Below are 16216 nucleotides of genomic sequence, written 5' to 3' on the forward strand. Positions count from 1 at the left end.
GGATCCTGGCTTCAGATCGGCATAGCATTGGCCGTTGCGCTCACTTGGGGAGTGAATCATCGGACGGAAGATCTTCCTCTCTGTCTCTCCTCCTCTCTGTATATCTGACTTTCCAATAAATAAATAAATCTTTTTTAAAAAAAGGAAAGAAAAAGAAAAGGTAAAATATTAACTATCAAACTTAGCAATGCTAAATAAATGTGGTGGTTCTTGATCATATGCCTCCAAGAACCAAGTCATAGTTGACCAAGTGCTTTTGAAGAAGCTGAGTGGCACATTGCACCACTCCAGTCACCTTAACAAGACACCATTCTGGGGCTCTGCACAGTGGCCTAGCAGCTAAAGTCCTTACCTTGCACATACAGGGATTCCATATGGGCGCCAGTTTGTGTCCTGGCCACCCTGCTTCCCATCCAGCTTCATGCTTATGGCCTGGGAAAGCAGTAGAGCATGGCCCAAAGCCTTGGGACCCTGCACCCATGTGGGAGACCTGGAGGAAGCTCCTGCCTCCTGGCTTTGGATTGGCTCAGCTGCGGCCATTGTGGTCACTTGGGGAGTAAATCAACGGATGGAAGATTTTCCTCTCTGTATATCTTACTTTCCAATAAAAATAAAATAAATCTTTTTTTTAAAAAAGATACCATTCTGTATCTGATCATAGTACCGGATTAAGAAAAATCCTTGCAAATTAGAGCAATGATTGGGCTAGATGGAATAGCATGTTAGCTTATGGCTCGGCTAGCCGCCCCTAGGAAAACATTCAGGGCTGGATTCTGTACCACTAACACAAAATGAGATAAGGAGTGGAAATTTAATTTACATAGAAACAGGTGGAGTGCCAGGCACAGATTTACTTATTCCCAACCAGCAACAATTAATCAAATGATGTCCAGCCTTAACACCTCCAGTGCCCAGTCCACTGGTCTCACCTGCTGGAAGAAAATTCAAACTGAAAAATTGGAGAGCTGCAGGGAGGCTCTCGCATCATGGTAACATTTGCAGCTTTGAAAATGTCTGCAAAGGTTGAAATGCAGCAGGAGACACGGGGTATCAAAAGTAGCTCTAGAACAAAGTCCCAGCACTTGTGTGTCCTGGCCGGAGCTCGTGGCTCTTGCTGAAGATCAGCGTCTACACGCACGCTGTAAGTCCTGCACACTCACTTTGATTCCTCCTTGTGGCCAAAAGAATTGCTAAAGGTATGACAACAGGAAATATAAATTTTAGTTTGAAATTATCTATTAGGAGCAAGCATTTCTTCAAAACAATTGTGCCAATCGGTCATAATTTTGAACTGCAATAAAACTTCCAAACTTTTGACATGAAGTTTGCATTCTCTCAAGAACTCTGCTGCCCATAAGGAAGGACAGAACATCACCAAGTGTCTGGCATTGCCTCCACCTTGGACTGAAACAACTTAACCACTCCAGTCTCCCCTATTTCCCCCCCTTCTTGATTCAAGCTAATGGGCTGGGCCATCACAAAATGCTTATAGCTCTGGAAGCCAATCCAAATAGAAGCCTTAGTGTAGATAAGGAAAGCTGTCACCAATAGTCAGTACCATGCCTCTCTCTGAGCTTCGGTCTTGAAGCCACATGGCCAGGCAGACCTCAGATTTTGCTTTGGGCACAGAGGGCTTACAGCCCAAGTGTGGACATCACTATGAGCTCTCGGGAGAGTGACTTGGTTTCTTTGCTTCTTTATATCTTTTCATTCACCAAACAGGTTTTCTCAGAACTCCTCCTAGGTGTCACAGCATAGGAAATGCCTGACACCTGGGAAACCCTCTGGAGTCACCCATTCCCAAGGCTTGTGCCAGTGGTTACACCTTCCATAATAGCACTTGCCAGGAGCTGGGGACCAGGATTTGGGCTCCTGGAGGGATCCCAGGAGATGCTATATATTAATTCTTTCACCCTTGATCCCTGTAGCCATGAAAACAAATATACCACGAGTGATACAATGAAACAGCCAGCACTCTGGAACACCTGACTGTAGTGTCATTTCTCCACTAAGCAGAGCAAGCACTTCTCATGGTCCCTTAGCCTGCCTGGTTCCTATTTTCTCCTTTGTCCACTGGAAAAATTGCTATTCATGAATCCCATATCTTGAGAATCAGCATGCTAGCCAATTGGAGTATAAGATACGGTGCGACAATTGTCTCAAATGTAGATCATTAGGACTGCTTGTGGGGACGTGTCCCACCTCATGGGATGGTGGCTAGAACAATGGCCACAAGCATGTTTGCTATGCTTTAGTTTACCAGTTTCCTTATGTTCTCTTTATGGAATATTCATAACAATGCTTTTATATTACCAAGCAAATATCAAACTCTTTACACACTTAAGTTAATCTCTTTCACACGTTTAACTTCCTCTGATTTCCAACTTTTGAAATTCTGTGGGTTTGTTTTTATTTTTTGGTCCTGCTTTCTAATGGTCTTTTCCCAACAAAGTGAATCTTTGAAAATTGTAACAATGCAAACATTGGTAGTTGAGCAGAATCCTAGCAAATAACACGTAAGATGACAAGTGAACAGAGAGACAGTTCTTCCTGGAGGAGAGATAACCCCGAGCAACGTTGGCATCCTCCCCTACAAAGATGCCATGCTTTCAATGATGGCTTTATTAAAAAAAATCTACACTTTTGCTTGACTTTCTTGTTCTTTCTGATCTCTGATCAAACAGTCCTACAGGTTAGTAAACTGGAAAAATGGCCCTAGAAGGATTCAAAGTAAAATTTGCAGCTTCTCTAAACAGATCGTGGAAACTGACTGCTACAAGAAATATGTATTTGTAGTAGACGGCTTTGTGTTGTCTCTGCCCTCACTGTCTATGAAATCAAACGGATGTGATTCTGGTGGGCGTCCTCAGCCCCTCCACCTGCAGCCTACACTGGTGTCAGGCCGTGGCTCAGTGAGCACGCGCAGAGGCAGCACAAAGACACGGTGGCAAGTGCTCCTCTCATCACAAATATGTGTCTTCAATATTTAGTTGTTGTGGCAGGGAAACGCCAACAAATACATGAACTGTAAACCATCTGGCTTGAAATATGTTCCAATCTGAATGTTCATCTTGAAAGATGAAATCTATGGAATTCTGGCATCCACTTTGACTTTTGAGAGATGAACAGCTTGGATATGCAAAGAAGGGATTTCTAGACTCGCCTTCTTCAACTCTAAATTCCCCGGAACTCACACGTGAAATGATTCACTAGCTAGAAAGGAAAACTTCGTTTTCACTTTTAAACTTTAATGAAAGTCACTGCTGGCTGATGCAAAGGGAAAAAAAAGGCGCGGCAGCTGCTTCTGTGAAGGGCTCTGCACAGCACTGTCTCACGCGCCGAGAAGCCGGCAGAAGAATGCGGCTTGACATTATTCAACATTTCCTAAGTTCCAGTGTGTGCTAGACACAACATGGAACATTAAACGAGCATACTAATCCTGTCTTTCAGCAAAATTCTAAGCCACAAAGTTAAGAATTGTCAAAACGAGGAGACGGTCAACTGCACCACTGAGTTTGTGGTGGGAAACGAAGAATTAACACTCTGCTCCCTCCGGAACTGGATTTCTGGGGTAACTCGGCTTCAGCACCTTGCAAGCAAACCATTTGGGAAGGGTTTTTAGGCAAGTGCATCAGTGGAAAGTAATGCATTGCAAACACGGCTAAGAGGAAGAGGAAGGCAGGGAAATGTGGAGCAAAGGAAACATGGGCGCAGCAGCCCGGCAGGCGCTCAGAGGCAGGGCGTTTTCCACCTGCTGACGGCTGTGTTGTGGGCATTACAATGACTCTTAGAGAGTCAGAAACCCAGGCTGCTTCTCTACTCTCTCTCCTTTACACTCTATGCTTTTTGACAAAGTCTCGCTCTGCCCACCTCCTCTGAAGACTTTTGCCCAGAGAAACTCTGGGAAACGTGGAAGTTCCATCACTCTAAGTGACTCTGCATTTGTTGTTCCATGCACCTGTTGTCTCCCCAGCCACATCACAGGCATCTGCGTAACTAACCACAACTCACATACCTTCTGCATCTTGCATTGTGGGATACAGGCAGTGACCTCAGTCAGAATTCCTTTGAAGTTGTTGCGAGCTGCATAAGTGATTCATGGAAAGGGGAGTGGGGAGTCAGCGCTTAGAGTGATGTTCACCAAGTTTGTGCTATACGCCATTTTAAAGTGACAGTATGGCTAGAGAATGATTCTGTTCGTGGTTGAGCCATCCGTGTTCCACAGTGGAGTACCTGGGCTTCGTTCCTAACTCTGGCTTCCAACTCCAGCTTCCTGCTAAATTCAGGCCTTGGGAGACAGAGCTGAGGCTCACATGACTGGGTTCCTGCCACCCACGGGGGAGATCAGGAGTAAGCTCCAGACTCCCAGCTTCAGCCCCTTTCCAGTCCTGGCCATGACTAAACTAGCAGGCAGGTATGCTATCTGTCTGTCTGGCTTTCTCTCTCTTCTTTTCTCTCTCTACCTTACTCAAACAAATCTAAAAAATTAAATTTTAGGGCCCAGATGAATAGCCTAGTGGCTCAATCCTCACCTTACATCTGCTGAGATCCTATGTGAACACTGATTCATGTCCCAGCTGCTCCATTTCCCATCCAGTTCCTTGATTGTGGCCTGGGAAAGCAGTAGGGGTGGCCCTAAGCCTTGGGATCCTGCACCCAAGTAGGAGACATGGAAGAAGCTCCTCGCTCCTGGCTTCGGATCAGCTCAGCTCTGGCTGATGTGACCACTTGGGGAGTGAGCCAGCAGATAGAAGAAGTTTCTCTCTGTATCTCCTTCTCTCTGTATATTTACCTTTCCAATAAAAATAATAAATGTCTTTAAAAATGAAATTTAAAAATGGTTATGCAGCAAGGTGGAGGAATCCACTATGGGGGGAGGGTTGTGGGAGGGGTGGGGGGAATCCCCAGTGCCTATAAAACTGTATCACATAATACAATGTTAATAACAATTAAAAAATGGCATTAAGAGAACACAACGTTTTGTGAAACAAAAACACAACATATTTAATGCCACAAAAGGTAGAATGCTAGTGATTATTTAATTAAATTTGGTTTAAAGACATGTATATGTGTGTATGTGTTTGAACTTCCTTTTATTATATGTTTCCTTTAAGATGGAATTTATCCAATATGTGATTTATATAATTGCATAATTATCACAATAAATGCTCTTCAAATAACCAAGTGAGGATCTGGAATTATGTTTGCCTTTGAGCATCTTTTTTCATCCCTTTTCACCTTAATACTTAGATGTTTATAAATGCTTTTAGGGAATGGCAAACGCATGTTTAGTGCTTAGAAGAGGATAATTTGGCTGTGCTATTTTTATCTCCCTGAGTTCTCCATCTACAGGGAAGCTAGAGCTGAGTACACAGCAGCGGAGGTTGCCAGGTGATCAGTCTCACCCTTGAGGATCAAAGTGTTTCTTTGCAGGGTCAACTGATCCAGGAAGAAACTTAAAAGGAACTAAAAATACAATGGAGCAAATCCAGGGCAGGAACGCAGCCTGGATGGTGCAGAGTTTGCATGTGTATGTCCAGGCATTAACCTGCTTTTGTACACATACTTGTTCTGTTTTCCTTCCACTTTCCCCATTGCACATGATTTGGTGTTTGTTGGTTTTACAATTCCGGGAGCCCATACCCCTTTGATCAGAAAGACAGTAGCCACCTTGGAAACAAACAAAGCAAACTTCTTTTGTTCTGAAAAGTAAACTGGGCATTACCTATTCAGAATGAAAATAATTCAGTCAAGATTGAGTTCTGAACACTTCGTTCCTTTCAGCAGAACCTGCGCACTTTCGCTTTTGCTCCGGTGCAGCTCCATGAACAAGGCCTGAACCCTGGGAACAGCGGGAGTGCAGGACACACATGCCCACGCTTTCAGCAGGTGAGCCCACCAAGAATGACGGCAGCCTACGGTCTTACTGCTACAAACTGAGCACTTCCGAAAAGGGACTTGGCTGTATAACACAGGGTATTGTGTCCTAGTCTCAGCACGTCTAATCCAATATTATAAACCAATCAGTTACATCATCAGATGTAATGGATTGAAATGAAAACCCACACCCTTCTGTTGCACAAATTGTCAGGCTCTGAATAATGGTATCATCTGAAGTTCACATAGGATTCTTTGAATAAGCTAAAAATCATTGCAAGCTCTACAAAAGTAAAATCTATAAAGAAGAATGATTGCGTTAAGCCATAAATTACGTTTTCATAATGCAAGTATACACGATTTTATATACTATAAAAGAATGATGGCTACACTTCAACACTATGTCCCTCACATATTCAAAATGAAGAATAAGCAAATCATACTTTAGAAATCAAGGTGGAGTGTGTGAAGATTAATATTTAAACCCAAACTTAAGTATTGTAATTTTACCATAATACTAAAAATATTCTAAGGAATTAATAACAAAAACTAACCATACATTAACTATACAGCAATATATATCTCTCCTTTGTAATACTACTTGGAAGGCTAGGAAATTTCAGCTCTTTATGCTCGTTGAATCTAAAATAGGAGAGATACTATGGAATTCTAGATCTATTCTCTCAGAATTAATTTTTATAACTCCACTGAATAAGGCTTCTAAGATATGTAAATCCTAACCACTTCAGAAATAACAAATCACTCCATCATGGAAGATTATTGGCTTAGAGAAATGAACATGAAGATTTTACATCTTCATGTTGCTCACTGTTAAAGGAGTAACTGAAGGTATTTTACTAACCACACTCTAATCTCAAGTTAATGCTGGCAAAATACCAGTGCTTTTATATATTTCTAGAGGGAAAAATTCCTCTAAAATGATGATGTCTTCTTCTAAGGAGAAGAAAACTTACCAAATTTTTTATTGGCATATCTGCCTTTTCTAAAAGAGGTATCACCCTGCTTAAGTGGATGTACTTTTGACACACGTGTGTGTGTGTCCTTACACATATGCATTAGAGCAACTGGAGGTAAAGGAGGAATGGGGTTGACTGTGTGAGATAGGTATGACAGCTATTAAAATGTGTCCTATTAAAAATGTGTAAACTGAGGTTCAAAAGAAGTAACTCACTGCCAAGGCTGTGATACCAAAATACAGATGTTGTCAGTTGTATCTGAGACTTGTTTCAATCTGCTCTGGTGAGAGGACAGTCCTGGAGCCATCAGCCTTGAAAGAAGGGTTCACGGCATACAATCCCTAAGAACAGAGGTCCTCCATGCCACTGCAAGACACCTACAGGAGGCACTAGAGTTGACCAAGAGGCAAAAGGGGCAGCAGAAACACATGATTAATCGTGGCTTCTATAGGAAGAAAAGGAAAAGACAGTATAAGACACTATAGACGACAGGCCAGGCAGAGAGGCAGCGAGCTCAGCTTACAGCTTTGGGTTTGTGAGGGAATATTTGATTTGCATATCCAAGGGCAAGTGCTTGGTGACCTCCAGGGCTAAGCAAGCTATTGTGATGGCCCCTCCCCACATCTGTAGGACTGAGTCTTACTCCCTCTCATGATGCTGACACAGAATACTGGAGATTGGGTCATTTCTGAAGATCAGAAATTTGTTTTCCACAGTTCCAGAGGCCTGGAACCCAACGTGTAAAGTCTGGCAAGGACCCTTTTGCTGCATCAGTCCACGTCACAAAGGCAAAGAGAGAGCAAGAGAGAAAGCAAGAGGGAGCTAACCATGTCCTTTCACGGTCAGCCGAGTGCTACCGTGACAATATTCCTTCATTTATCCAACCAGGGTGCTCACAGCCTAATCATGGCCCATCATGCCCCAGCTCCGAACACCGGCCCCTGGGAATTAAGTTCCTAACACAGGAGATTTGGGAGACATAGTCAGACCACAGCTGGCCCTGAGTTTTCAAAGCATCACATAATGCAGGAAAAAAAAAAAAAGATTAGTATCCTAGGTAACTTACTTGTTTTTCCGTCACCTTTGGCATTTTGTAGAAATAGCACACTTGATGATACTAACCTGGATGAAATAACCCGGATGCAGCTGTGATGAATAAATGAGGGGGAGGTATTGGATACGGTGGTTTGTCAGAGTGGCTGGTTGAGTCTCAGCTGCTCCGCTTGCACTCCAGCCTCCTGTGAATGTGCATCTTGGGAGGAAGCGGGCGGGAGCCTAAGCATTTGGGCTCTGGCCACTCCTGTGAGCTCTTGGCTCCTGGCGTCGGCCTGGCTCAGCTCTGAAAAGTGCAGGTGTTTGGGAACTAACCAGGACACGAAAGATGCCTTTCTCTCTATCTCTTCCCTTAAACAAGGTGAAAATAAATAAGTAAAAAGAAATCATTGCCACTGAGTTAAATACATCTGATTCATATTATATGTGATTATATATGTGACTATATATTATATAATTATATATGTGATTATAAGGGCGATCCATTTTATATGGTACATTTTGATAGACAAATCTGCAGGTTACTATTTTATTAAGGAGCTAATAAAAAGCAAAGGTTAAAATTGAAATTGCTAGATCCAGTACAGTGGCTTAGTGCTAAATCCTCTCTTTGCACACACCAGGATCTCATGTGGGCACCAGTTCATGCTCTGACTACTTCACTTCCCATCCAGCTTCCTGTTTGTGGTAGGGAAAGCAGTAGAGGACAGCCCAAAGCATGGGATCCTGCACCCATGTGGGAGACCCAGAAGTGCCTCCTGGATTCACATTGGCTCAGCACCAACTGTTTCAGCTACTTTGGAATAGAAGTACTTGGCTCCTGGCTTCGGATGGAAGATCTTTCTTTCTGTCTCTCCTTCACTCTGTAAATCTACTTTACCAATAAAAATAAATAAATCTTTTAAAAAAAACCTTTTCACTAGAAAAAAATGATAATATTTACCAAAAAAATGAAGATGCTCAAAACCAAACCAACTGGATTCAAGCCTCACTGCGCCTCCTACAAAGCAACTTCGGCAAAGCCTGTTTGCACATCTGTGTGGCAGGGCTTAACAGCTGTCAGATGGAGATAATGCGTGATTTCACTGAGCAATATTGGAGATGTCCTTAACATAAATACGAGACAACAAGTCTTTACATTTACTATTTTTCCCAGGTTTTCGAATTTATTGGACAACTAAATAGATGTACCATGAGAAAACAAAAATGCCTGGACAAGTATCTACATGACTGGAAACTTTTATTTCCAACCTAATTATCTAAATATAAAATATCCTGACCAGAACTAATCAGAAAAAAAAATGCTTAGGACATCATTGCCCACCAAAATGAAGTCAAGAATCACGCCATTTAACAAGTAGGACTTGCATAAAATCAAAGGCTGACCGGTTCAGGAGCAACACTCCTGAGATAGAGAAGGTGTGAGCGGATATTCTAACCTGCCACCAGGGTGTGCCAAGTGCGATTAAACATTAAACAAAAATAACATTTAGCCCATTAATCCCACAGAAGAAGTTACTACTTTTTTTATAGTCACACTTTTAGACTTGCAGTTATTTTCCTGTCCTTTTTTGTAAGGATCTTTCCTTTCTTCAGCATTTCTAGAATTCGTATTTATTTAGCTCTGACATCATAGCATCTACTGAGAGTATTTTTTAAAGAGGGAAAAGAAGAAGACAGAATAAGCAAGGCAAAGAAGGCTCCCGGGGCAGCTCTTCTGTATGCGGGTAGGGCATTTCTCAAATTTACATAGACTTCTAATCATCTTGACTGCAATCATGTAGAAAATGAAGGGGGATAAAGTCCATGAGGACAATTTAATAAACCGAGCTTTCTTTTCTTTTGAAGCCTTTGAAGAATGGAATCATCAGATGAAACTTGCCTTGTATTTACCCAGGTCATGAGGCATGTCAGTTTGGTGATGTGCCTTTGGCAAGAAGCGCTTAATTAGAAATTCCAGGAGAGCTGCTCCCAGTAGGTGCTTCCTAAGACAAAAAGATGATACAATTTAGTAGGGAAATCCTCCCCAAGGATACAACATTGGGGCTCAGGTGGATGAAAAGATCAACTGACAGCAGAACGCAGGTGTCAGGATGAGGTGTTGGGTTTTGAATGAGAGTCTCCCTGCCACAGTTGTAGTAAGTATTATCTTTGTTATTCAATCTTAAATATAGCATTTTAAAATTTTTGGATAATTAGTGTGGAAATACTAAATAGCTTGAAGTGTGACTCTAGTAAAAGATGAAAGCTTCTTAGAAAATATTCAGCAGACATGTTTCATTTAGCCTTATGGAATCATGCAAAGTTGTTTTCCGATTGAGTTCATTTTTAATTATTTTTAAAGTCAAGTAGTTGTTTTTGCATAATGTATGAATGTTTCTCTAAATCAAATGAAGTCTTCAAATTAGACTATGAAATGGGGATTTTTCTAGAACACACTCAAGCTGTTTTTAAATATTTTTCCCTTCTTGACATCATTGTCAAGGTGAGGAAGGTTTTGTGCTTGTTAAAATCTTCCTTAATTCTAGCTCACATGCGCCTAATATCTTTTTTATGAAGTTAATAATTTCTTACAATTGTAATCACTGCGAAAATCTCACCTCTAAGACACGATTAATATGAGAACTCTCCACTGAAAAACTGATTTGAAAAGAGGAAAATTTGAAGATGGGACTGATTGGATTTGTCTACTTTCTACTCAAGCTCTTGTGGCTGGGAGTGAACGTGTATCTCTTTGTTGACACATTCCGTTGGTACGAGGAGGAGGAGTCTTTTCTTTACACACGAGTTATTTTGGGTGTAAGTAGAGTTAATGCATCTTACTCTTTCAGAAAACGAACGTAGACCCTATTCTCCTGGGTTCCTTGTTTTCACTGGGCATCTTGGTTTTGTCTTTGTTCCATCTGTAAGTCCACGCTGGCTTGGGCAAGAGCGTCTGCACTGTGCTTGAACTTCAACTGTATGTTAATCCTGCTACCCATCAGTCGAAACCTGATTTCATTCGTGAGAGGAACAAGCACTGTAAGTACTAAAGTATTTACAACAGTCTCAGTTCTTACGACAGATGAACGCAAGTGCTGTTGAAAGCAGGTCCCCTTTACTGTGACATTCCCACTCACCCTGTGGAAACTCAGGGTTATCTCTTTGCAGGAGAGCATAGGATGGCTACAGTTGAACATCAGTCATCGGCGTACATGACTTGGCTGCTGCCATTACCACTGACTTCCTCTAGGGCACTCACTGTCGGAAACTATAAGCAGGCACAATTTCTAATTAAAAAAAAAAGACAAGCAGTTAAATCTATCTCGAGAAATTCAGTTCTCTAACCCCCAGAAAGCACAATCGTGATATAGATTTTCACATTTTACTTGCTTTCGTTTTACTGGAAAGGTGGAGACAGCTAGAGAGACAGAGGAAGTGAGTGAGATCTCCAGCTGCCTGACTCACCCCCCAAATGCCGAAACATCCAGAACTGGGCTAGGCTGGCATCTGGAGCCAAACACTCACTTCAGGTCTCCCAAGAGGGCAACAAGGACCTTGAACCATCCCCTGCTGCCTCCCAGGGTGCACGTTAGCAGGAATGTTAGACTCAGAAGTAGAACTGGGACTTGAATCCAAGCATTCTCATAGATAATGCATTCGCCCAAGGGACAGCTCAACTGCTGCACTATATACCCAACCCCACAACACACACATGTTAGCATGCAGATTTTTAGCTGCTAGCAGGCAGAGAGGGCATTTCCTAACTGCATTGATTCCACTCTTTGGTGCTCACCTGTGTTGCCTGTTAAACAGAAAGACACAGAAACAACAACTTAATCAACCTGTGTTGGTTGAATTAACTTATCCTAGCAACGTTACCAGCTTTCATGACTATGAGATATAGATACATATGATACTTGACTTTGCTTAAGAAGGATAGTTTTTGGATGTCTGAAATCACCTGAAGAAGGATGTTATCACCACCTGCGTTTTCTACATAGAGAAGCTGAGTGTAGTGTGGAGGGTAGTATGTTAATCGAGTTCTGAGATATAGCCAGGCAACTGAAAATTCAGTCATTTTTACCGAAGCGAACTATCAGCTTACCTTTTAATTTTGCTGTTTCACAAATGGCCACTAACTTTCGCATCCTGCAAGAGCAGATCCTGTGTCCTAGTCTCTTCATTTTGTTTATCCCAAGTCCTATGTTCTTGATTCTCAGGATATCATTATTACTGTGATTGGTCCTTTATTAGGCCTCTATTTATATATTTTCTCACTCTAGTGCTGCAGAGGACCATGGGGAAGACAATTAGACAAAAACCTCAAATTCCACAAATTGGTCGCCTATGGAATAGTCATTAGTGCAGGTAAGTACTTAAGTACTTCTTCACTGCCTGAATTTTACAGTACCTGATTTAGTTCTGCTTGGTGATACTCCTCCCCTTACACCCCTCTCTCCATGCCTTACCTTAGGTAGAAGAAATAATGGCCATCTATTTGGCCACAGAACCCTTGGAGAAAAGGGCTTTTAATTTGCAATTTATATTCCTATAGGAATATATTCCCCTACCAGGGCATCAATTTGTCAAAGAAAAAAAAAGTTGTCCAAGTAGATTTTCATTTGTGAATAATTAGACTCGTCAGTAACACAGTGATAAATACCTCCTTGAAAAGTGAACACATTCGTAGTCAATGCAATTCACAATGGAAATAAAATTGGCCAACACTCAAACTCTCACTCAGGGTCATAGGAAAATGACTGGCACGTGATATCACGGGCAGTAAAAGAAAAGCACAGAGATCATAGGAGATTCTGAGCGGTACTGAGCCAGCAAATATAAAACGATCTTGAAAGGATAGGAAGTTTATGATCATATAAAGTATAATTACTATTATTGCATTTGTAATTCAAATAAAAGGCCCTGGAAATTAACATCCAAGGCCAACTTTAGACAAGGTTGAGGAAGAGCAGAAGAGGGCTAGTCATTAACAGGCTTGTGCTGTGCTTGGAAAACAAAGATCTAGAAATAAAAGGCTCGGCTTTTAATTGATCAGATGATACTCTGCCGGCTCTACCTTCAGACCAAAGATGGTCTCCCCAAGAAATCGTTGAACTTATCTGGACAATAACATGCTGGACTTTTTGCTTGGTAGATGCTTGCAATGAAAGAATCTCAACTGAATTTGAACTGGGGTAATGCAACAAGGTGGAAGAATCCGCCATGGGGTGGGGGGGCTTGGAGAGGGATGGGGGGAATCCCAGTGCCTATGAAATGTGTCACACAATGCAATATAATCAATTAAAAAAAAAAGAAATAAAAGGCTCTCCGAACATAAAGAGTTCTGATTCAGGACCATTTTCCTCAAACTAATTTAACTATAAAATGTTTTCCCCATTTGTTTTTTTCCTCTCATGCATAAAAAGAAACATAGCAGAATAAAAGGAGCACTCAAAACAAATGTGAATTTAATTAGACATCAAGATATGACAGATGGGGGCCTGAGTGCCAATTAACACAACCATGGGTGTGCAGTGAGACACAAGGGAAAGAGGTTCCCCACGGACTGTCCTCAACATCCGAGTAGAGCAGCCCCAGAAATGTTCTGCCAAAGGTTCTTGCAGATTGTGAAGAAGTGGGTAGTAAAAATAGTTCCCATTAAAGAGAAAAACCAGCTCAAGGAGGTGGCAAGCCAAGAGCCCAGCTGATCATTTTCAGGCCCCAGCAGGGTCAAAGTCATTGAGAACATATGGGGGCTACCAGCATTCGACCAGAGGGAGAAGGCATGAAGGAATGAACACTCAGGGAGTCTGGGGTCTGCTCCAAACCTGGACAATTATGTGAGGCTAGAATGAGGAGGCTGAGTGTCCCGTTGTGAGCAACAGCCAAGCAAAGGCCAGGTTGTTCCTTCGTAGGCTCATCAGAGAAGGAATTTAAAGAAGCTCTAGACTTCAAGCCTTAATTCTTTTTCTTTAAAAAAAAATTATTGTCATTACTATTTTCCATGATACAGTTTGTAGGTATAGGGGTCCCTTCATTCCGTCTTTGTTTTACTTCCCATTTTCTTTCCCACCACTATTTCCCCCAAAATACTACAGTAATATAGTTCTTTAGTAACAGTCACTGAAAGAATGTAACAGTTCCTGTTATTTAAGCACACCAGGGGATTGTGGGTATAGACAACAGCAGAGAGTTTAATATTGTTTTGTGTTTTGCATGAAGGTTGCTTTTGTGTTTTGCATGAAGGTTGCCATACGTTAGAGAGGACATATGATATTTGTCCTTTTTGGAGTGACTTATTTCACTGGGCATACTGATCCCCAGTTGGGACCATTTAGTTGCATTTTTAATGACTGTGTAATATTCCATGGAGTAGATGTAGCACAGTTTCTTTATCCATTCCTCTTTCGACGGGCATCTATGTTGTTTCCATGTCTTCACTATTAAGGATTATGCTGCTTTAAATATAGGGTTGCAGGTTACTTTCTTGCATGAAGATTTCATTTCATTTGGATATATTCCCTGGCGTGGGATAGTTGGGTTGTAAAAGGGAAGACATAAGAGAGTAAAATGGCAGAAAGAATAGTAACAGCACTGAAACAGGTGAATGCAGAGGAAAATTATAAAAATATTATACAGCAAGAAGAGGATGGAAACTATCATTCTGACATATCATAAGAGGAAGCAAAGATTTAAAAAAAAATGGGTGTCATGAAACACCTTTCTCCTTAAACTTTTGAGTATGTCTCCTTTTGTAAATGTACGCACATGCCAATGGTATAAAGCAGTGTACTGCCTCCCATCTGAAAGATATCCTGCTGAGCGCTCTATCCTTCTGTAATTAGTGCGGTCAGGACGCGCTAGGGATGGTAAAAGGCTGCAGTTGACCACTACTGGAAAAACCACATGCCTAAGTCATTTCATACACCTGCACTAGGTTGGTTGTGTGACCCCAGATTAAGTTCCTGGTGGTCTTTCCTCTGTGGTATTTAAAAAAAAAAAAATTAGACTCTAGCAGTTTCAGTGAGATGAGCTGGTAATTGTCAGGTCTCTCCCTATGTGAGAATCTGCAGGAAACAAGGTCCCTGAGGATTACTCTTCCAGGTAAGATTCCATCAAGACTCCTTGGAGTAACTAACAGGCTTTGCTGATGTAGCTGCTACTCTGGTCTCATTCTGACCATGCTCCCACCCCACCCCATCACCACATCCCCAGGACTCAGTTCCGGCAAGTATCCAAAACATCCTGTACCTTTGCCCAAGAAGTTCTTTGTGCCTAAAATGTCACACCTCTCTTTGGGGACATGATATTCAGCAACCATTGCCTGATCCCCCTTGGCAGGACACAGTCCCTCCACTTGCAGGTGCCATGGCCAGCTTCCCACCAAGGAGTCAAATTCAGTGCCGTCAAAGTCAGGGACTGTGCCTAGTGCATCTAGTTTCCCTGCCCCATGGCACATGACAACTCTTCAATAAATGTGGTCAAGCTTGAGGATGAGTGCGATTGAATGAGTCACTGGATAAAGCAGTGCAAAGCCCAAGCATGTCAGCTGTGGAGGGGAGCATTTTAGGGCAGACCAAATGCAGGGAGTCACCAGGAGGGAAGAGATTTAGATGCCCACCATGAGATAATAAATTCCCATTGTGCTGCTGCAAGAGAAAACAGAGCTTCTTTCTCCAGCTTTTCCTCGCCGACCCATGGAGAACCGAGTCTTTGTTTTCCTCTTGCATCCCCACTGCTTTGCGGACTTGCAGATCCCTCCTAGGGCTCCCACAGCAGGCCCCAGCTGCCTTGAGAGCCAAGCACCCCTCGTTCCACACCTCCATGGCAACCAGCTCACTGCCGTGATTTCCATTGCCCCGCCAAGGAGGGAGGGTGTGGAGAAAGCTCTTCGCTTCTACCCAGCCCTGACAAAGCAATTATTACATTTCACAGTAACTAAGAAATGCGGCTGGCAACCGCGCTTTTAGGAGGAAAAAAAAAAAAAGAAAAACACAGGCGAAGCGCTGGGTCGTAGCTGCACTTAGGCTTTGCACATTGCGTCCTTCTTGTGTGTCCGCTGGGGAGCAGCTGCAATGTCCCTTGGCTTATTTTATTAGCCTTGCCCATTACGCCGCTTACCAAATAGCCTGCTGGCTTAATAGAGGTGTGTAACCTTGAAAGAAGTGCATCCACATCGAAGTTTGCGTGCCAGGATCTAATTTCTCATCTGTTCCCCTCTAAGTTGAACTGCAAGCTTTAATTGGTCAAATCATGAAAGGTTGTAATTAGAGACTGGTAGAAGTAGGCTGGGGAGGAGGAGGCAAGAGGCAAAACAATGCTAGCTA

The 16216-nt window shown here is 42.3% G+C and overlaps 1 protein-coding gene across 1 annotated transcript in view; it reads left to right on the plus strand.

Annotated features, from left to right (window-relative positions):
- Positions 1 to 10000: 10000 nt before the first annotated feature.
- Positions 10001 to 16216, plus strand: part of LOC121167111 (NADPH oxidase 3-like) — a 55520-nt gene continuing 49304 nt past the window's right edge. The window contains exons 1-4 of the mRNA XM_040996491.1: positions 10001 to 10045; positions 10611 to 10706; positions 10818 to 10928; positions 12173 to 12257. Coding sequence (XP_040852425.1) covers positions 10001 to 10045; positions 10611 to 10706; positions 10818 to 10928; positions 12173 to 12257 — 337 coding nt within the window. The remainder of the gene's footprint in view (positions 10046 to 10610; positions 10707 to 10817; positions 10929 to 12172; positions 12258 to 16216) is intronic.

Source organism: Ochotona curzoniae, unplaced genomic scaffold, assembly GCF_017591425.1.
Source record: "Ochotona curzoniae isolate NIBS_2020 unplaced genomic scaffold, NIBS_Ocur_1.0 patch334, whole genome shotgun sequence".
In the NCBI taxonomy this organism is placed as follows: Eukaryota; Metazoa; Chordata; class Mammalia; order Lagomorpha; family Ochotonidae; genus Ochotona; species Ochotona curzoniae.